Source organism: Suricata suricatta, chromosome 8 (genome assembly GCF_006229205.1).
Source record: "Suricata suricatta isolate VVHF042 chromosome 8, meerkat_22Aug2017_6uvM2_HiC, whole genome shotgun sequence".
NCBI lineage: Eukaryota > Metazoa > Chordata > Mammalia > Carnivora > Herpestidae > Suricata > Suricata suricatta.
Genome location: NC_043707.1, coordinates 92,172,653 through 92,196,241, shown reverse-complemented (window position 1 = coordinate 92,196,241; position 23,589 = coordinate 92,172,653). Strand labels below are relative to the sequence as shown.

The 23,589-nt window shown below is 35.4% G+C and overlaps 1 protein-coding gene across 2 annotated transcripts in view; it reads right to left on the bottom strand.

The window, feature by feature from the left end:
• The window catches only part of DOCK7 (dedicator of cytokinesis 7), a 217,066-nt gene that overhangs the window by 4,737 nt on the left and 188,740 nt on the right, over positions 1-23,589 (bottom strand). The window contains exons 42-48 of one of the 2 annotated variants that reach the window (XM_029950088.1): positions 22,983-23,114; positions 21,446-21,460; positions 13,824-13,949; positions 11,999-12,088; positions 11,645-11,881; positions 10,919-11,062; positions 9,724-9,830 (exon numbers count right to left, since the gene is read on the bottom strand). In XM_029950088.1, the coding sequence (XP_029805948.1) occupies positions 9,724-9,830; positions 10,919-11,062; positions 11,645-11,881; positions 11,999-12,088; positions 13,824-13,949; positions 21,446-21,460; positions 22,983-23,114 (851 nt within the window). Of the gene's footprint in view, positions 1-9,723; positions 9,831-10,918; positions 11,063-11,644; positions 11,882-11,998; positions 12,089-13,823; positions 13,959-21,445; positions 21,461-22,982; positions 23,115-23,589 lie in introns of both variants that reach the window. The other variant, XM_029950089.1, reaches the window with a different exon arrangement.

Below are 23,589 nucleotides of genomic sequence, written 5' to 3'. Positions count from 1 at the left end.
TACCAGCAGAATTGCAGTTAAGTGATGATTCGGAGGAGAATGTGTAGCTTCAAATGCTTATATTTTTTAAAAAGGCTAAAAGGGAAGAGCTAAGCAACTTAAAAATAACAGAACAAACTCGAAGTCAGCTCACAATCTGTTCACATAGGAAACAACCTGCAAATTATACTAAACATCCTAAGGATAGATAATTCCAATCTAACAATTATTCTACTGTATAGAGGGGGGAAAAACATATTTCTGAGAAGAGTTTCCAACTCCTATTTCAAGGCTGGGATATCAAAACCTAACAGGGACCATAAATGAAAAAGCATAATCTCACCCACAGAACACAGCTGCAAAACTCCTGAACAAGACAACAGGAAACTGTTCTACCCTAACGTCACACATCCAAGCCCCCTACACACCTTTGATAAAATTTTGAGATTTGTCAAAATGAAAATGCAGCATAACAACAAACAGACGGGAACTTCTTCAATCTAAGTATCTACAAAACACAAAAACAAAAACAAAACAAAACAAAAAAACCCCAAACACCTAAAGAAAACACTATATTCAATGGTGAACATTTTTTTCCTTTCAGATCAGGAATGAGAAAGTGATGCTATTCAACACAGTACTGGAGATCCTAAACATAAAATTGTGATAAGGGGAAAAAAAATTCCCTTTTTAGAATTAACAAGTTTGGCAATATCCTTATGTAAAAATATAAAATTCAACTGCACTTTGTATACCAGAAAACATAATATAATTCTAAAAGATACCATTCACAAAAGTATAAAAGCATGAAATACCAAGGACTAAAACCAAGATATAGAAGGCCTCTACAGAAAATTCAAATATTAAGAAAATAAAAGATCCAAGTAAAAAGAGAACTATATCATATTTGTGGACTGGAAGAGTCTAGTTATAAAGAAGTTCAACTCTGTCAACTTATCTACAGATTCAAATTATTAGTTTGGGGGGGAGGGTGGTAGTGGGAATGGTAAGTTACTCCTGTAATCTATATTAAAAGGAAAAGCGCCAACAATAGTTCTTAAACAAAAAATGAGAGCAATTACTCTACCAGATATCAAAGCTGATCACGAAGCTGCAGTGATTAAGAGAGCATGATAACTGGCTCAAGGAGAGAAAAACAAGACTGTGGAAGATGATAAAGCACACACCAACATGAGGACCTGATGTAGAATAATACCGCAGAGCAGCACAGAAAGCGCGACCTTTGAAATAAGTGGTGTTATGTCAACTGGATATCAATTTGGGCAATAAATCTGACCCCAACTCATGCCATATTTAATAAGTGGTGTTGAGATAATCAATGATTATGGACAAAAATGAAACAAATCCCATCTTGAACCATACTCAAAACTCAACAGCAAGTGGATTTTTTTAAAAAATAAAAATTCTTTGCCTTCTTCCCCTGTTTAACCTATATTGAACTTTAGAGATCCCATTATATTTGGTTTTAGAAGTCAATATAGAATACTATGGCCTCAGTGAAAATGTAGTTTCTTAAGACACAAAAAGCAATAGTCATAAGAAAAAGACTGAATCCTTTAGTTACAGTAAATTTAGGAACTAATGTTTATTTTTTTTTAAAAGGGTGCTAAACTCTAAATTCAGAGAAGATATTTGTGATACTTAACAAATGATAAAATATTATATATCCAGATCATGTAAGTACTCAGAAATCAGTAAGGAAGAGAATCAAAATGGCAAAAGATTTGAACATGTAACTTTACAGATAGGAAAGGGAAATGGCTAACACACATGACAAGATATGCAACCTCTTTGAAAAAAGAAATGCACATTTAATCCATAATCACATATCATTTCATACCAAATTGGTAAAAGTTAAACTGCCAAACAGTATGTAGTGATGAAATTATATAGCAACAGGAACTTTCAAACACTACTAGTGAAATTTAATTTTGGCTTAAATATTTTATTTTTATTTTTTAAGTTCTTAAAAGTTTTTAATTTTAACTTCAGTCTAGTTAACAGTGTTGTATTAGTTTCAAATGTACAATATAGTAATGGGACACAGTCTATACATTACTCAGTCTGATCATGATAAGTGTACTGTTTAATCCTCCTCCCTCCTGGTAACCATCAGTTTGTTCTTTATAATTAAGATTCTGATTCTTGGTTTGCCTTCCCCAACTCCCCTCCTCTTTGCTCGTTTGTCTTTTTCCTTAAAACCCACATGAGTGAAATCACATGGTATTTGTCTGACTTATACCTCTAGGTCCATTTGTGTTGGTGCATGTGGGAAGCCTTTTTAAAAAAATTTTTTTTTTTTAAATTTTTTGAGAGACAGAGCGCGAGCAGGGGAGGGTCAGAGAGAGAGGGAAACACAGAATCTGAAACAGGCTCCAGGATCTGAGCTAGCTGCCAGCATAGAGCCCGACGCATGGCTCAAACCCATGAACCACAAGATCATAACCTGAGCCGAAGCTGGACGCTTAACCAACTGAGCCACCCAGGGGCCCTGAATAATACTTCATTGTATATATACAGCTGAATAATACTTTTTTACAGCTGAATAATACTTCATTGTATATATACACTACATCTTTATCCATTTATCTATTGATGGACACTTGGGCTGCCTCCATAATTTGGCTATTGTGGATAATGCTGCAATAAACATAGAGCTGCATGTATCTCTTTGAATTAGTATTTTTCTATCTTTAAGGTGAACACCCAGTAGTGCAATTACTAGACCTAGGGTAGTTCTATTTTTAACTTTCTGAGGAACCTCCATATTGTTTTCCACAATGGCTGCACCAGTCTGCAGCCCTGCTGATTGTGCGGGGGTTCCCTTTTTTCCCACATTGTGGCCAATGTCTGTTTCTTCTCCATTCTGACAGGTGTGATGGGATATCTCATTGTAGTTTTTATTTGCATTTTCCTGATGGTAAATGACAATGAACATCTTTTCATGTGTCAGTTGGCCATCTGGATATCTTCTTTGGAGAAATGTCTGTTCATGTGTTCTGTCCATTTTTTAATTGGATTTTTTTGGGGGGTGTTGAGTTGTATCAGCTCTTTATATATTTTAGATACTAACCCTCTATCAGATATGTCATTTGCAAACATCTCACATTTGTAGTTTGCCTACTAGTTTTTGTTGTCTCCTTCACTAGGCAGAAGCTTTTAATTTTAATATAGTCTGAATAGCTTATTTTTGCTTTTATTTCCCTAGCTTCAGGAGACATATGTAGAAAAATGCTGCTATGACTGATGTCAAAGGAATCACTGTCCTCTCTTCTAGGACTTTTATGGCTTCAGGACTTATATTTAGGTCTTTAATCCATTTTGAGTTTATTTTTACGTATGGTGAAAAAAGGTCTAGTTTCATTCTTTCACATGTGGCTGTTGAGTTTTCCCAACACCATTTGTTAAAGAGAATTTTTCTCCTTTGTCAAAGACTAACTGACCATATAATTGTGAATTTATTCTGGGTTTTCTATTCTGTTCCATTAATCTGTGTTTACTTTTGTGCCAGTCCCATTCTTTTCTGATTACTAGAGCTTTGTAATATAACTTAAATCTGGAATTGTGATACTGCCAGTTTTTTTTCCCCCCCAAGCGGGCATTTCAGGTCTTTTATGGTTCCATACAAATTTTACAATTATTTGTTCTAAAGTTCTGTGGAAAATGCTGTTGGCAAGATACCTAGCTGGTTCAGTTGGAAGAGCGAGCAACTCTTGATCTTGAGGTTTTGAGTTCTAGCCCTATGCTGGGTGTAGAGATTAAATAAATAAAACTTAAAAAAAGTAAAATGTTGAGATTGTAGTAAATAGAATGCTTTGGGTTGCAATTTTTTTGTCCCTCCAATCATGAGGATCCCATCTTTCCATTTCTTTATGTCATCTTCAATTTCTTTCATCAATATTTTATAGATTAAAAACAATGTTTATTTTGAGAGCAAGCTCACACAAGCAAGGGAGGGGCAGAGAGAGAGGAAGAGAGAGAGAATCCCAAGCAGGCCCCATGCTATTAGTGGAAAGCCTGATGAGGGTCTCGATCCCATGAACTGTGAGACCAGAACCGAAATCAAAAGTTGGACACTTAAGGACAGAGCCACCCAGGCACCCCAATATTTTTGTTTTCAGAGTACAGGTTTTTCAACTCTTTGGTTTATTCCTAGGTATTTTATTATTTTTGGTGCAACTGTGAATTGGGATTGCTTTCTTAATTTTTCTTTCTGCTGCTTAATTACTAATGTATAAAAATAAGAGATTTCTGTACATTGACTTATCTACTTTACTGAATTCATTTATCAGTTTTAGTCGTTTTATGGTGGAGTCTTTAGGGTTTTCTATATATAGTATCCTGTCATCTGCAAATAGTGAAAGTTTCACTTCTTCATTACCAATTTGGATGCCTTTTCTTTTTGTCGTTGGAGTGCTGTGGTAGGGTTTCCAGTTCTATGTTGAACAGAGAGTGGACATCCTTGTTTTGTTCCTGACCTTAGAGGAAAAGCTCTCCAGTTTTTCACCATTGAGTAAGATGTATGCTGTGGGTTTTTCATATATGGTCTTTATTATGTTGAGGTATGTTTATTCCCTCTAGACCTACCTTGTTGAAAGTTTTTATCATGAATGGATGTTGTCCTTCGTTAAAATAATTTCTGTCATCTACTTTTTTGTTAATTTTTTTTTTTTTGAGAGAGAGAGAGAGAAAGAGACAGAGTGTGAGCAGGGGAGGGGCAGAGAGAGACAGAGGGAGACATAGAATTTGAAGCAGGCTCCAGGCTCTGAGCCATCAGTACAGAGCTTGATGTGGGGCTTGAATGCACAAACCACAAGTTCATGACCTGAGTCAGAGTTGGATGCTTAACCGACTGAGCCACTCAGACACCCGTCTCTGCCATCTACTGAAATGATCATATGGTTTTTATCCTTTTCCTTATTGATGTGATGTATCATACTGACTGATTTGTGAATAGTGAGCCACCTTTGCATCCCAGGAATAAATCCCACTTGATTGTGATGAATGATTTTGAAAAACATTTTGTTAGATTCATTTTGCTAGTATTTTGTTGAGGATTTTTGCATCTATATTCATCAGAGATACTGGCCTGTAGCTCTCCTTTTTGTGGTGTCTTTATCTGGTTTTGGTATCAAGGTAATATCGGCCTCGTAGAAAGAATTTGGAAGTTTTCCTTCCTCCTCTAGTTTTTGGAATTGTTTGAGAAGAATAGGTATTAAATGTTTGGTAGAATTTGCCTGTGAAGCCACTCAATCCTAGGCTTTTGTTTGTTGGGAGTTTTTTGATTACAGATTCAGTTTCGTTGGTGGTAATCAGCCTGTTCAAATTTTCTATTTCTTCTTGCTTCAGTTTTGGTAGGTTGTAGGTTTCTAGAAACTTATCTATTTCTTCTGTGTTTTCAATTTGTTGGCATATAATTTTTCATAGTATTCTTTTGTAATTTTTTTGTTGTTTTGTTTTGAGAGAGGGTGAGACACACACACACACACACACACACAGAAAACACAAGAGCAGAGGAGAGAAGTAGAGTTTATACTTCTGTGGTGTTATTTATCCTCTTTCATTTGTGATTTTGCTTCTTTGAGTTCTCTCTCTTTTTAGAAGTCTGGCTAGAAGTTAACAATTCTGTTGATCTTTTCAAAGAATCAGCTCCTGCTTTTGCTGACTATTCTATTTTTTTTTTTTAATTTCTGAATCATTTATCTCTGCTCTAATCTTTATTATTTCCTTTCCTTCCTTCTGCTGGTTTGGGCCTTTGTTTCTTCTTTTCCTAGCTCCTTTAAGTGTCATGGTTTACACTCTTCGGAAAAAAAGTGGCATTATTTGCCTAAGGTTGAACCTATGAACCAACAACACTACTCTTAGATATATAACTCCTAGAAAATCTGTCAATTCAGAAATAGAAGGATATTTGAATAGTACTCTCTGTAACAAAACCAAAACAAAAAAACAGGTAACTACCAAATATACACCAATGGAAAAATGAATAAATCGTGGCATATTCACATAATGTAATATATAAAGTAATATAGGTGTATCTTGTAAACATTGAAAACAGCAAGTCACAGAAGAATTATATTCATTGTCCATTTATATAAAAAACATGCAGAACACAATAGTGTATTATTAAAGGATACATTAATTTATGATAAAATCATCAAGACAATAAAGGAAATAATAAATATGAAATTCATGATAGCGGTTACCTTTAAAGAAAAGGAGAGACCCTACCAGAGAAGAACATACAAGGCGGTGCTCTCAGAGCAATGATGATGTTATTTCTTAAGCAGGGTGGGTAGGTACATAATTTTATTTTCTCCCTATTCTTTAATAACAAGTGTTAATAATACTATAGTGAATCTATTTGAGATTTAATAAAAATTAGTTTTAAAATAGAAATCCCAAAATATAAAAAGTAAACACATGCCAAAGTGTTTTTAGGAATAAAAGAATGCAAACTAAAGTACTATTTAAAGTAATTAACAAGAGACACCCTACCTAAATGTCATTACTTAAAGCAAAGTGTATGGAGATTAGTATACTGCATACTTGGCACTGTTTGATATTTAGAAACTTTTTGCAATGCACGATGTATTAAAGGCCAGTAAAAATGTTCATATACTTTGGCTTAGTCATTTCATGCTTAAAATAGTATGGAGGCTCCTCAAAAAATTATAAATAGAAGTAACATATGATCCAGTAATTACACTATGGGTATTTACCCAAAGAAAATGAAAACATTTAATTCAAAAAGATATATACACCCCTATGTTTACTGCAGCATTATTTACATTAGCCAAGATATAGAACCAACCTAAGTGTCCACTGATAGATTAATGGATAGGGAAGATATGGTATATACAAACAATGGAATATTAGCCATAAAAAGCATGAGATCTTGACATTTGTGACAATATGGATGGGCGTAGAGGATATTATGCTAGGTGAAATTCGTCAGATTGAGAAAGACAATAGTATGATTTCACTTATAGGTGGAATCTAGAAAAACAAATGAACAACAAAAAAGCAGAATCAGATCCATAAGTGCAGGGAACTAATGGGTGCCAGAGGGAAGTGCAGTAGGGATTTGGGCAGGATGGGTGAAGAAGAGTGTAATGTACAGGCTTCCATATATGAAGTGAATGTGTCACAGGCACAGACAATGGCAGAGAGAACATGGTCAATGACGCTGCAACAGCTCTGTGTGGTGACGGGCAGCAGCTACACTCGTAGAGAACGCCGCATAAGGTGTGGGGAAGGTGAATCGCTGGGCTGTACAACCTGAAACTAATGGAAGACTGGGTGACTACAATAAAAATATTAACTGGCTAACTACACCAGGCTTAAATTCCACTTAAATTCATTTGAGATATGAATAATGTAACCATGAGGAAGTTTTAACTTTAATTGAAAAAAATTGTATACTGTTAGTGAATATTTGTCAATATGTATATATGCATATTGATATAAAAAATGAAAGGTAACACCAAAATAAAAAAGGTACCATGACTTTAATAAAATAATAAATAGTAAAAGAGGCTATAATTTTCTTGGTAAGAGTTATATTTCATAACTTGCTTTGGTGTTTCTGCCTCTCTGTCATTTAAAAAGAAGAAAACCTTCTCTATAGTTGGTAACACTTAAGGAGGCCTGCGCACTACAGAAGTTCATTGCCTTATTATCAATGTGCACAAAGATGAGGGTATGTGGTTTAGAATGTAGTCATGTAAAAATTCCAAAACAATGGCAAGGAAAGAAGTATCTGTCTATAATCAGAGGTGTACGACTTAGAGAAGTATGTATTGTTCCAAGATCATCCGGCTCACAAAGATAGCAGGGTGTTTTGGGTTGTTATTTAAAATTTCCCTAATAGTAAAAGTAATGCCAGAAATCAGTCAATTCTACAAGCATAAAGTAGATTTCCTTCTTTTACTACCACAGTTCATCTACTTCATATACTTGGAGCTATGTTTCCTGCTGTTTCCTAAAACCAAACCTAGAAGGCAGTCTAGCTCATTAATCAGATTATGGAATCGCAGACTTCCAATGAAGCTCTTTGAAGTCTTTTTAAAGATATTCACCATGTCCAGGCAGGAGAGACTGACAGGAATTCATGATAACTATTGCAATGAGGACACAGGAAATTCTCTCTTAAAATACTTGAGTATGTTAGCGTTCCTCATAATTTTCTGATGAGAAAACTGATATAAAATGATCTCTACCCCTGATAAAGCTGTTCAGTGAATGATTTGATAAGAGGAACCACAATAGGGAATCAAACACTGGGTTCTGATACTGCTTTATTAGGTGAGTCATTTACTTAACGGTACACAAGGTCTTACAATCGAATCCTAGTCCACTTACCCAGTATTTGACTGCTTCTCTTCACAGATTCTATGGTTCCAGCTTCATTAAACTAGTCTCAGAAGAGACGCTGAACTTTGCCTATGCTGGTTTTTCTTTTCTTCTATTTAGTATACCTTTCTCCCTGTCTCTGTCTGAGAAGCTAATATCCTTCCTTCAAACATCCATATTAAATGTCAACTCTTGTGTGAAATCTTCCCTGGCATCACCATGTAAAATTAATCATTCCCTCTATTTTGCCTTCAGTGTTAGTAAGGCAGGAATCAGTATCGAGTTGATAAATGACTTTTTCCTACTGTTTCAAAATTTAGTATTTACTGAACACCTACTGTAGGCCACAGACTGCTATCCTTCAAAGGCCTGTTTGCAAGGATGGCTCTTGGTTAGTGTTAGTGTCTTGGAATTTGGACTTTGGGAGGTAATCATTCCCAGAAGATAAGAGCAGCTCACTGTGCCTAAACTATTTACACAAATATAATGGCTTATGCTGAATACCTACCTGCGTTCTGCGAGTCTGGAATTTTGGTAGATACCAGGGAGAAGGTGCCTAAGTGACCAGACCCCAACAATCTTGGTGCTGAGTCTCTACTGAGCTTCCCAGGTTGACAATACCTCACATGTGCTGTCCCAGCTCAGTGCTGGAGGTATCAGAGCTCCTGTGCAAATCCCCTGAGAGCATTACGGAGCCCGCAGCTGGGTTCCCCGAGACCTCACTGTGCCTTCTCCCTTTGAGGGTTTTACTCTGTCCCTTCTCACAGTCATAAGTCATAGCTGTGACCACATCTATATTCAGAGTCCTGTCTTCCCCCTAGCAAATCGTTAAAACTGGAGGTGTGGTCTGGGGGACCCTTACACATACATATATTAATTCACTTAATTTGCACAAGTAGATATTATTATCCTTATTTTATAGATTAGAAAATAAAGAATCACAGAGATTAAGTGACCTGGAATAGGACAGATGATTACAAAGACAATATTTGAACACAAATTTTTTGCTTCCAAATTTGTTGCTTCTGTGTTTCCTGAGAGAAGGGAAACCAAAAATTTTCCCACTGAAGGTTCACCATAAATAATAATTCTCAGGTTAAACAGTTAAATGGTCTAATAATAGTTCCAAATTTTTTTGAGTCTAGGCTCTTCTAATCTTTAAAATAAAAAATATGGCATTACAGAGTCTTAGAATTGGGGGGATATGTAGACGCCCTGAAGGAATAAGAAGTAACACACAAACTGTTTCTCACTGTGAGATGCTTTCCTAGATTCTCTCTTTTCAATTGTTCCTTACGGCCCTTATACCATTCTGTGGTTTGGACTTTCTCAAATGTGAGGATCTTTATGTACCGAAGCCTTGAGTACCTTTTAGTAAAATCTTTGAAGCACAGTCGTAGTTTATTATGATGTCTGAAGAGTTTTGGGTCACTGGGTATTTCAGATAGAAAAACCTGGGCAACTTCCAAAGGCCCCTGCAAAATAAGAACATAAAACAAGTGTGTTTTGTCTTCTCCAAAATCAGAGGTATAATTTACCCAAATGATTTTTTCTTAGCAATGAGATGGTTCCACTTAAGCTTAATGCATATGTCTATGCCTATGTTAAAACTTCTCACAGACAGATTTTGGCAATATATTTTCAGCTTCTCTTAATGCTAAATCTTAAATTTTTAGGTACTGCAATTATATTAATTAGTTTATTTTTCAAAGAAAAAGAGGAGTTCAAGGAATGACTATTGTATTCATCGATGCGTTGTGCTTTGTATGTTTTACATTCTGTAATTTATCCTGGATGGAGTCAGCTGTTAAAGATGATCTTTTGTGAGTGTTGTACCTTTTGGAAGTAAAACCCCCAAATCATGTATGTTTTTAGGGGTAAAGGTGTTAAAGTATTCACTTCAGTATTGATAGGGCACTATTTGGCTAGAATATGGTATATATAATATGAAATCTTACTTGAAGCCTTTCTGGATTTTACCTTACCCTGGAATATTCCCTAATCATCAGCAAGAGAAGCTGAATGAACCTATCACAAGGAGATAATGGGTGGCTTCTAATCTGCATATGACAAAACAATAACATGTACATATGTTATTAAAACTTTCAAAGGGAAGCCACATTATTTATTTCCTGCTCATGGCTCACTGTGAAGGAGATGTGGAGAAGAAACATCAGGGAGTGCCTACGGGAGCAGCATTCGCAAGTATGTACGTAGCTCTGAAAATGAGGCCTTTTGAGATCATGTTCGTTCAGCACAAGATTTTAAAGTAAAGGCCATTTTAAGTGAATTAATTCCTTCTTAATAATAGAATGTTTGAGAACAGATGGGTAGAAAAACACAGGCAGTACAGAAGGAGGCAGGAAAACCGTAGTGACAGATCACACTAAAAAGATTTTTGTTTCTCAGTCTATCCTCATTTATACATCGTGACCTCTGCAAACCACTTCTAACACATATATTTTCCTGCTTGATTCCTGTGATCTTTGTGAAACATAATCATGACATCATTCCCAACTCCAGTTGTGACTGAAGTCACAGAGTCCTAGCAAAAAGAACTAACCTGATTCACTGTTGTGCCTACGGACCCCTGGAGTACCATCTGAAGCATTTTGGGGTCTGCTGGATCCTGATGCGTTGCAAATGCCAACTCCTGAGTCTTTTTCTGCATGTCTTCAATGGCAACTTCAATTGGGGTTAAGATGATCTAAGTAAAATAACATCTATTAGGTCATTTTCCTGATTGAAAACTATTTAAAAATGAGTTTTATATATAATCAGTTTTTTTAAAAAGTGGAAACTAGGGGTGCCTTGGTGGCTCAGTGGGTGAAGCGTTGACTTCAGCTCAGGTCATGATCTCACAGTTTGGGATTTCGAGCCCCATGTCAGTCTCTGTGCTGGCAGCTCAGAGCCTGGAGCCTGCTTTAGGTTCATTATCTCCCTCTGTCTCTCTGCCCCTCCCCTGCTTATACTTTCTCTCTCAAAAATAAATAAATATTAAAAAAATTATTTTAAGAAGTGGAGACTAACTACAAACTATTGTCTAACAACAGAATTCTAAATTTTGGATCACTAGGAAAAAAAAGGCCAACCTTTTATTTATTTTTTTTAAGGCCAACCTTTTAAAGCATAAGCCAAGGGTAAACTACAGACCTAAAAAAGAAGCTGAAGTTGATGACTCAAAAATGGGTAAACTTCTAGAATGTTTACATAATGCTACATCCAACTGTTTTCGCATGGCTCCAATGTACTGGTTTCGTTAATCCTGTTTCCCTATTTGGGGACTTACCTCCTCCTTGTGAGTGACATTGACCCTTGTTTTAATATAAGGAAAGGCGTGAGAAGTAGTCAAAATGGTCTTTCGCTTGAATTGTTCATGAAGTTCCCCATGGGCACGGCCATCTAAAGTGAAGGGTGTACAGTACATAAAACGACGAAGATTATAATTTTTGTCAAAATAGGTGATTCTGTCCTTCATCTCATATGTGTCAAAGTATGGCTCCACGTAGGTAATCTGAATGTATGCCTGGGAAAGAAGAAAAGCCCTTCATTTTCTCACTGTTAAGTCCTCATTTAGTCCTTCTCCCACAAAACCATGGTCTTAGAGGTATACCTATGTACATTCCGGTCTAACAAACCATACCTTATTGGGATCTAATTTACACTTGTCTACAGGATTAGAGTCCTTGATTACTTCAACCACATCCTCTCCAAATCTTTCTCCATAAAATCCCTACAAGAAAGAAAAAGAAACCTTTTACATGAAGTTAACATTAGAGAGTAGAGAAGGACTCTGAGGGAGACTTCTGACCAAAATTAGGCTATTTATAAGTTCTTGTACAACCATCTGAAAATTACAGAATAATTATTAGGTTCACAAAAATTATCTTTAGCCTATTAACATGATTTTATTCCCTCCACTTTAACACAAAATAAAAGAACAATTTTCTCCAATAAAAATACAGGATTCCAGAAGAGGTCCACAAGAAAAACAAAAAGGAACCAGAAAGAGAGACAAAAGAAACTCAGTATCTTTGATGTACAGGATCTTACTATTGAGTCTGATGTGGCCTGACTTCTTACAGACATGGGTCAATGAACCAGAATTCATTTTAAGAATAATTTAATATTCCAGAATTTTCAAATAAAGGCATTGATCTGTTTTACACTGGTTTAGATTTTGAAAAGTCAACCCAGTCAAGGATGTAGTGACTTTTCCATTTAACACTGAGTAGCAGCATGGGTAATGGATGAATACATTCAGTATGAAAAATTAAATCTGAATCTTCAAAGGAGAACCTCTACTCTTTCCTCAAAGATATTTTTTTATGATTGAGGAAATTTGGAAAATACTGTCTTAGTATTTCCCAAGACTTATTTAGCTCTTGAAAAATAAAAAGCCACACTTATGGAAGGTGAGTACAAGGATTCAAGAAATTAAAATCAGCTGAGAAAAAAAAACAAGCCCAAGAACTCTGCTTCTCCAACTATTATGTGAATACAAATCACCCAGGGATCTTGTTAAAAATGAGGAATTTTTTTCTTTTGTTTCAAGTTTTTATTTCAATTTTAGTTAGTTAACATATAAGGTAATATTGGTTTCAGGAGTAGAATTCAGTGATTCTTCCCTTACATATAACACCTAAGTGCTCAACACCAGTGTCCTTAATATCTATCACCCATCCACTCTCTGTTCCCTGTAGTTAGTAGTGTCTTATGGTTTGCCTGCCCCTCGCTCTCTTTGTTTTCCCCCTTCCCCTGTCTTCATCTTTTTTGTGTCTTAAATTCCATATATGAGTGAGTTTAGAAGATTTGGGGAAGGGTCTGAGAGTCTACATTTCAAACAATCTCCTAGATGATGCCAGCGCTTTCTGGTTCTGGAGTGCATTTTGAGTAAAAAGAATAAAGAAAGGCTGGAAAGTGTAACCACAGCAGAGAAAATTGGTAAACCTCATAAATATGAAAATTTATCATTTTGGTGAAAATGAAGGTTACAGGGTACTTAGAAGTGTTTTCAGGGTGTGAATTCAGGCTTTGAAGTTCTAAAGGAATCTCCCTGGGAATCAGGCCGGAGAGATAATGTACTTGGGTCAGAAATTTCTTGAGGTTCTATTTCCAATTCCATTATTAGCTGCTACTTAACTCTTTATGCATTTTTCTATAAAATGTATACAATACTATACACATTTCTTTGTAAATCACAATAATTCTGAAGGGTGTAGGGGCTTCTAAAATAGGTGTGAAAATAGAGCCTCAAAAAACAAAGTTAATATTATTTACTGTTACCATAAAAAATCTGAAGGATTTGAAAGAATATTACTATACCTATCAAAAAATCTTTATTCTCTAAAGAAGTAGTTTATTTGGCATGATCTGGCTTATTAAATGATTAGATCTGTATCTGAAAATCTATCCATCATAGAAAATACAAATTAAAGATGACATTTATAAGCTACCCCAGAATTCACCTCCAATCTGTGAGAGATCTCTGCAAGTTTGGTTATTGCAGGCTCCTTGTAGACAAATTCTTGTTCATCCAAATCCCCAAACTTGGTTCCATAAAAACCAACACGAAAATAGGTGCCAAACATCCGCTTACCATCCTAGGTATAGGAAAACAAAGAAACTTTAATACAAAGACTTTTTGTTTTTTAGATTATGTTTAGATTGCTATGGCATAAAATTCTCAAAACACTGCAAAAATATCTAATTCAAAATTATAATATTTTATTTACTTTGTTTTACCTTCATTTGAGAAATAAATAATCTTTCTTTTTCATTATTTCTAACAAATAACATTATGCAGTTAGGGCTTTTATCAAGTGACTAAGTTACATATGGTATATGTTTTTCACAGTTTGTACCAAGTGGTCTGTGTTTTTAAGTCTCTACACAACTGAGATAAATTATTTTCCTTATTATAAGAAAAGACGCTTGGGATACCATGAACTGTGTCTTAATTATTCTGAAATTACAGCATACTGAATAAAGTTAAATATAAAAATAACACGGAGATTTTTAGTTAGCATTCACCGTTATATAATCCCTTTACAAATGTAATAAATGAGATCATGAAAGTTAGGAGCCAAGTACACAGCACCTGGCACAGAGAAGCCAGTAAATGTCAAGACTATTCGGAAGCCCTGACACAAAAAATTTACAATGGGAATCCCTCTGCCAATAAAAATATTTGTATGTGAAAGAGTAACTAAAAATGAAATACAAAGGGGGAAAATTCATGGACGGAAGATAAAAAGAGAAAAATTTGACCGGAGTTGGTTATTCTCAAGTCCCCAACCCACCCACTGCATGCATTAACCACACATTCAAGTACAAAGTACTCTAAGATCAACTGAGCCCTTACACAGTGCATTTGAAAACAAATTCCTTCAATAAAGATTAAATAATGTTTGGAAGCTTTCTATGCAGTTTTTACAGTTTATGTACAATGATGTTTCAGAAGGATTTTCGGGTAGCACCTATAAAGAGCCACACAGAAGTAAACACCTCTGAATTCTCTTTAAGCCTAATCTGTGGTGTACTTATTTTTCCTATATTGAGTTCGTACTAGAAGGCAAAAGGATATGTAAAACAAGTCACAAATTAAACAGACAATTAAGTAAAACAGGACACTCTGATCCTTAATACAAAAAAAAAGTACAGTGACTAAAAACATCCCCATGTTTTTACTCAGAAGAAATACAGTTTTGAAGAAAAAAACGTCTTTGAAGCTAAAAAAAAAAACCTTCAAATTTTTAATGTAAAATTATTTTCAGGGAGCACCTGGGTGGCTCAGTCAGTTGAGCATCCAAGTCCTGATCCCAGAGTCATGGGATCAAGTCCTGCATCAGGCTCCACACTGAGCATGGAGCCTCCTTAAGATTTTCTCTCTCCCTCTGCCTCCCTCTCCCACTGTTTCTCTTGCAAATAAAAATTTTAAAAATAAAATAAAATTTTTTTCACACATTTCAAAATTTAAGTCATAAAAAATTTTTTATTAAATGTTTTTATTTTTGAGTGACAGAGAGAGACATAGGGCATGAATGGGGGAGGAGCAGAGAGATGGAGACACAGAATCTGAAGCAGGCTCCAGGCTCTGAGCTGTCAGCACAGAGCCTGACGCGGGGCTTGAACTCACAAATCGTGAGATCATGACCTGAGCCAAAGTCAGATTAAAACCATCAATAAGCCAATGAAACAATATAACAGCAAATTTTAACATAATCAAGGAATAAAGGCACTGCATGGAAAATAAAAATGGCATTTGAGAAAATTAATAATTTGTGATAGTTTGTTTCAAAAATGTCACACATGTGTACATATACATCACTATTTTTTAAAAACCACAAGTACTAACATTTTCTTGTTCTGGCTATACTCCTCTTAGAGGTTTCCAACTTCAAACTCTATTCCAAATCTTTAATATTGTGGCCTTTTAAATATGTGAAGATTGCTATTAGGTCTTGTTTCCCTGAGCTAAATGTTCCAGTTCTTAATAATCTTTACATGATAGGAATTACTGTCTTGTTTACATTTATTAGTTTTTCAATGCCACCTTTCAAAGTGTGGCATCCCAGAAAAGGACACAATATTGCCGATGTGGTCTGATCAGTGCAGGGATCACTGGGCTCACTGCCTCCCTTGATATGAATTTGAATTTTATTAATGCAGCTTATACCTAGTTACTAAGTACTTATTTAAACTTTTTATGTACTTTCTCATACCAACATTCAAATCAAGGAAAAGATGTATTGAGTGCTGATAATGTGTTAGACACTGTTCATCCTCAGTAATATGAAAATAAAAAGACTTGGCCTCTTAAGAAAGTAAAGGATATACTAAAATAATTACAATACAAAAGGTCATGTGCTATAATAAAAAGTGGTATTCCAACAGGAAAGATTAATCCTGCTGGAGTCAGGTCACGAAAGAGGTGACACACAGGCAGGGTTCTACAACTCAGAAGAATGGCTAAGTGGATGTGGGAAGGAAGGGAAGGAAGGAAAGGAGAGAAAGAAAAGTCATAGAAAGGCACGAAACAGAATGTGAGGGAAACCATTCATCCATTCACATATACTATATGTCAGGAAACTGTTCTAGACATTTGTGATAAATCAGACAAAGAGTGTGGTCAGGGTAGGTCTCACCAAAAGTGGACATGTGAGCAAAGACGTGAAGGAGGTATGGAGTGATTCATGTGGCTCTCCGGGGAAAAGCATTCCAGGCAGAAGCCTATCCAGTATGTTTGAGGAGCAGGAAGGTGGTCGGTGTAGTTGAAGGGGAGTGTGCGAGAGGGAGTAGAATGGAGTATATCGAAGAGTTAACTCGAAGGAGTTACTGGAATTGAGAATGGAATTCCTTATGACCACGAATTCTTTCTGAAATTCCTATCATTTCCATACTCCAATTTAATTCTCCCTTAGCAGTTCTACTTATTGGTTCCACAATCTTGTGGGTGACGAAACCATGTCCCAGACAAGGAAAGCCATCCATTCATCTATCCATGTTTCCAATGGCTGAAATGTCTTAGGACAAATGAATTTCAAATCTTTTCTACTTTTGTTATCTTTATTTAGCAAGAACATTCTACTGAGTTGGTTGTGTATTTCTACAATAATATCACTACTAAAATTTCCTTTATCCTCATGCAACTGTTTTCCGTTATGCTTCCTTCAAGGTAACTGATTTCCAGATAAGCATATCACTATTTCATACAGTGGTAATCCCCCTCCCTCCCCTTCTACTACTCTTCTATTCCTCTTACAGAACACAAACACTTTTATCAGTTTATTTAGCCATAGATGTCATCTTGGGGACATAACACCTCTTAGATTTCATTAGCCAAATTGTGTTAAGATTTCAAGTAGCAGTGATGGTGTTGATGATATAGTAACAACACTAAAAACAATATCTAATATTTTTAAACTACTTACCATGTGCTAGACCTGGCTATGCCCTTTTACATACATCACTGTTAATTCTAACCACAACTATGAGAGAGGTATCATTTTTTCACTCCCATTTTATAGATGAGAAAAAGTCATTTGCCCAAAGTCACACTATTATTCAGTGTTGGAGCTGGGAGTTAAACGCCAATATATTTGACACCTGAAGTCCAAGTTCTTAGTTAAGGCATTAAAATTCTCAGGGGCAACCTGGGTGGCTCAGTTGGTTGAGCATCGACTTCAGCTCAGGTCATGATCTCACCGTTCATGGGTTTGAGCCCAGTGTTGGGCTCTGTGCTGACAGCTCGGAGCCTGAAGCCTGCTTCAGATTCTGTGTCTCCTCTTTCTGTCCCTCCCCTGCTTGTATTCTGTGCCCCCCTCCTCAAAAATAAATAAAAACATAAAAAAAATAAGTTCTAAAAATCCCTATATCCTATATATTGATATACAAACAGTAGGACATAAGTATAATCTCTGAGCCATCTATCAATTCTCCTTGGAAATTTTTGAGAATTTCCTTGAGTAAACCTTTGGAGAATTACTGGGTACCTCCCATCCTAAGGTTTGTCTTTCTCTATGTTACAACAGCATCCTCTACTGTAGTTGTTTCTGCATGCTTGCATTTCTTTCCTTCCTTAAGATGATAACCAGGTTGGTGGTTCACTGACCAAACATATTCTTCTAAGATATGTCCTACTACATTTCTTATCAGAGTTCAGTTTTTACCATTACATGGCCAATCTAGGAAAAAGAAATCACATCTAATATCATCTACACAGTACATGTTTGCTGTCTATATCTTTCTTTTTCTCCTGAAAAGTAGCATAAGGGCAGTCATGGGTCTGTACCAATTATCAAGGAGTCACTAACTACTCAAGAAGTATCTCCTCCTGGAGATAAGATTCTTCCCACTTATTATGCTTTCCTTAACTTTCTTTATATCTGACAACATTCTTGAGGTAAAGGCTATGCTCTTGGAATTTTTTTCATTCCCTTCTTTCAGAGACTAACTACCCCCACCTCCATTATATTGCTGTTTCCAATTCTACTCTACCTTTACTTGCTAGATGAGTTAATTTATCTCACGTAGCTTTAGCATGGAGCGAAGTATATAAAAATTCGACAGAAACCACCTCACCAGAACTATGGCCAGGACCTGAACATATAAAACCCAAAACACTGCCTCATATTCATGTCCATCTGGACAAAAGACAAGAGGTAAGTAAGATATAGCCTTTTTGCATGCTTTGGTCTCAAAAGTTAGGGTGCCCCATTTTTCTTTAGTGATCCAACAGAAAGACTTTAACTTCACAAAGCTAATAAGCCCACCTTCTCTAGACTTTCTGGAGAATATAAGCTATATCTACTGGGGTGGTCATTTAAAGAAAAATGTATCTTTTAAGAAAAAAATAATGGAGGGGAGCCTGGGTAGCTCAGTTGGCTGTGTCCGACTTCGGCTCAGGTCATGATCTAATGGCTCATGGGTTCCAGCCACGTTGGGCTCTGTGCTGACAACCTGGAGCCTGGAGCCTGCTTTGGATTCTGTGTTTCCCTCTCTCTTTGCCCCTCCCCCACTCATGCTCTGTGTCTTTCTCGCTCTCAAAAATAAATAAACATTAAAAAAATAATAAATAAATAAATAAATGGAGAAAAGTGTCTATGACTATAATTAATGTTTGTGGATTGATTATTCTGAAAAATCCAAACTTGCGTTAATCTACTTCTGAAATTGATCACTGTTGCATATATGGATAAATGCATCTTTTAGAAATGAAACATACACACCAAATATCAGCAAAATCAGCATAAAAATCTCGATAGAGAAATTCAATATTTCTTTTTCTAAATATATTTTTAAAATGCAATCACAAAGAAATGATTAAAAAACACTTTATTTCCTATTATTTCAAGCAAAATAAATGGGCTTGGGAAAAGGTGAACACTACATTAGCCAGTAAGGTACTGAAAATGCCAGAGCAGATAACAGCCACCATGATTATGAAGAGTTCATGATCTGTTATTTTGCATGGTAAGCACTTCACCAAACTGCTAAGTGTCAAGTTTTAGATTTATCTTTTACACACACACACACACACACACACACACACACACACACAAACATACACACACTCCTCAAAAGCTTTGCCAACTCAAATAATTTGTACCGAATCAAAGGGCATAATGAAAAATGAAACCCACTGCTATTATATAAGCCCACTGAGTGGGCTATCAGTCAAGTAGTAAGCTATCAATTCAAAAAGCCTTTCTAAAATGCGTAAGTCTTTGTTACTGGATATTAAATCAGTGAGAGTTCTTTGAGAATACTAGGATATTGGCTAGGAAATACAGCTTTTAGAAAAAAATGAAATTACTGAAGTTTTCCCAGAGTCCAAAAGAAAAATATTCACAAGATAGGAACTTACCACAATAGACAATAGTAAAAGTAGGGAGTAGGGTCAGCAACCAGGGGCAAGAGAGAAGAGAAAACAGAAAGCATTTTAATTAGGGAAATTTCAAAACAAATAAGCAGCAAATGGTAGCAAACACATTTTTAAAATGCAAGCATCCATTTAAGTTTTACAAGGAAAAAGCAAAAAACAAACGTGCAACGATTTTAGAGCTACAAAGCTAAAAGTCCAGTGAAAGGCAGTGACAAGAATATAAACAAAAAAAGTCTGTGTGACTTTTACCATGCAATAAACATGATGACAGAATGGTATTAATGTCATACCAGTGAAAATTATACCTTTCAGGGGTCGATTTAGCATCAGGCAGACAAGTAATAAACTGCTCAGAGGTTTCAACAGATCTTTTTCCATGCCTACCTTTCAGCTAATTTGACTTCATGTTAGGAAATCCTTAAGGAAGTTTACCACTCATAGATAAACCGTGTCAAGTCTCTTTCTAGGTCTCTTCACTGAGCCACAAAAATGAGGAATAATATAAAGATATCAATAAGATCATATGCATTTAATCTGGAGAATTAAGGCAGACATAAAAGTACTGGCTTCATCTAAAGAAAAGCAAAAGGTGGGGACTAATTTGGAAATGAAAGAAACATAGCAGTAACATTTATTCCTAAGGTTTTCTATTTGGGTCCCCAAATAAGGGCTGTCGTACAAAACCAGAGAAAGCCTACACTATTGAACCAATATAAATCTGACTTCAAAGTGAGAGGCAAAGCAGACAAGTGTACAAACGTACCTAGCTTAAAATAAACCTGACTTATTAATACCTTGCTTTACCTTGCCAACATAAACAAGGGCGCAGTGTATAGAATTCTTTCCCTCCCAGAAAGATTTATAACAGCAATCAATTCTCCTGGCTTTTTTCAGGTAAAATCTGATTCACACAGAACCTTTCACAAGCCTACCTACTAAATAAAAGGAAGCATATGCAGTCTTCATTAAACATGAATTATCAAACTGTCAGTATAGGAGGTCAAAGTAAATTTCGTGTGCTCTCAATATCTTTATTCCTTCCACTAACAAAACTTAAATGACAAAGGGAATTTCCTTCCTCAGTACTGCTTCTATTCGAGGTGAAGTGACTCAAGATCCAATCAACACATTATTTCATCAGGTCTAAGACGCACGTTTTTGGGGGCCCACATTTTAATATCTCTGTAGTTAGCATTCATCTTTCCACTGATAGGCTGTTGTGCTTTATTATGGTTTTTTCCTTCTTTTTTAAGACATATAAAATAATGGTATGTCTTACAGTCAATGGCGTCTTTGATCAGATGAAATACAGTATTTTTTAGTTACACCTCTGAGCAATAACACATAAATCGACCTCTGTAAAATGAGGTGAAACAGTATGGTTAAAAAAAGAAATTTGTGTGTAAATGTTGATGAAAGAAAATGCTTCAAAGGATAAAAACAAACTAAAGTGATGACAAAGTGGCTCATTTACCAAAGAATCTCATTAGTGTAACATATGAATTCATGCACTGCCTGCAACCTCTTAATAAATTGCTTAAGATAACTTACAGTATTTTAACAAAATTTCTTTGGTTAATGAATTCAGTTGATAGCAGATAGCAACAGAATGCCCACAGCTAGCACATGTGGGCAAAGCATTGGCATAAGAAATCTGATCAAATCAATCTATTAGTGTCTTTAACTAACTAAAACATTACCTACCTCCCAGCCAGTACTCTGTATAATAAAAAAGTAAAAAAGGGCAAGTCATAAAAAAAAAACTGTTTTAAAAGAACAAAAAAAAAGGCCAAAAGGAACTTCAGCAGTGTAAGGTACCATATACCATAAATTCTTCTCCGCGAATAGAAGACAGAAGGATATTTTAAACACCAAATTCTTTCACTTAAGATCTGTGATAATTTTATAAACTGCTTGTTTAAAACCTAGTAGTTAAAATTTCATCTTTTAAAAACTCTAATAAGGGAAAGTATACATTTTGGTGAAAAAGAGGCAGTTGCTTTTTCCATAAATGTGTCTGAATCAGATCTCTAACTAAAGAGAGCTGCACTTCGCTGATAATTACCTAGGGTAAACTGGAATAGAAATCACAATTTTGCTCAAATGGTTATGATATGAATGGATGAAAATTTCTTGCAAACCACTAGCTCCAGGTGTTCCAGACCTGCCATGCAATTTGCACTGTACAGCTCTAGAAGCTGGGGTGAGGCGCCTTCGACACACATGTATAAGTGACTATAAAAAGACCCACCTGTTACTCTTGCAACTTCCATGTTTTAGTAGATGATAATAAAATAGTGGCTTAACGGTAAAGCAGCCCTGTTTTACGACTACTGAAGTTTTTCAATTATATCATTTCATCTAGAACAGCTTAGTTCATGACAAGAAAGAGGCCAAGCTGAAGAAAGTATAGCAGGTCTAGTAATGAATACAAAAGTGGATAATCAATACTCCACTTCCTTCTTAGATGATGGTAGTAGCAGATAACAGCACAAGTAGGGAGGGGAAGGGAATGGAAAAATGAGGGAAGGAGGAGGCTCAACAGCGTATTTCAGAGTATTTGAACAGAGCCCAGAATTTAGTTTCAGGAAAACCGATTGTTAATAGTCGACTTCATTTTTAAACCTAGCTTATGCTGATTTTATCCTTGGTGATAATATGTGGATTCCATGAACTATAAACAAGTACTAAAATCATACTCTTATAATTGAATAAACATAAGACAACTGTTTTATTCATTATTTTCACCAAATACTATTTTCCTGTTAGAAATATATTAAAGGATGATTGACTAGAACACCTAGGAAAAACAGTTACAGTTGAGTTGAAAATATTAACATTACTTTATTGAACTTCAATATCATTTAATAAAAACTAAAATATAAAAAATTTTTTGGCAGCAAAAGAAATCCACATAAAAGTCAGATTTATAATTTTAACTCATACTATGAAACAAAAAAGAACTCACAATTTAAAAAACTTTGCCAGCTACTGATTATTTTTTAAAAGTAAAAAAAAAAACTATGTAGAAAATTTATGATGATCATAATCTACTCTAGGTAAATTCATTTTTTGTTAATGAGTCTGCTCTGGCCATGAACCAACATTTTGACATTGTTCATTTATAACCTGATTAAAATGGTCATTTCATTGGATCTAGTTTGACATCAGTACAAAGCAACACTAATGCTTTTCGACAGTTTTCTCCATTTATACTGAAGCTAGAAATTGCAGTCATTACCTGATGAACAATTTTGCTGAATGCTTCTTGAAGTTTACCATGAATTGTGGATAGTTTCTTTGCATCCCGATTAGCTTCATGAATAGGAATAAGTACTTTGTAAACCTCGTTTACTGCTTCATACATGCCAGCCTATAAAAATAATGTTGTATTATTTTTTTGTTACATCGATATGAAAGTAAATAATTACAATTTATGAATTCACAATATTTCTACTAAGGCAATACCACTGAAACTTTCCCAATAGGACATAAAAATAAACGCCATTAATGTTTAACTTTATTAAATCTTAATAAAAGAATTTTGCACAATGTAGTGATTTCTCTAGATGGGTGGATAGGTGTGTGTGTATATTTAACATATGTTAAATTCACACATATATACACATATTTAACATATGTTAAATACACACACCTATATGCAGATTTAAATTTCTACTTAATTTAAATTGAACATTCTGCTATCTACCCAGTAATTACTTCACTAGTGTGTATGTGTGGGTACTTAAACATGCTTATAAACTACTGCAGAATTCTGAGCAGAGAAATAAAAGAAATCTAATTGTTAATTACACTGGTCACAGAATCAGATAACTTGTCTCCTAGAA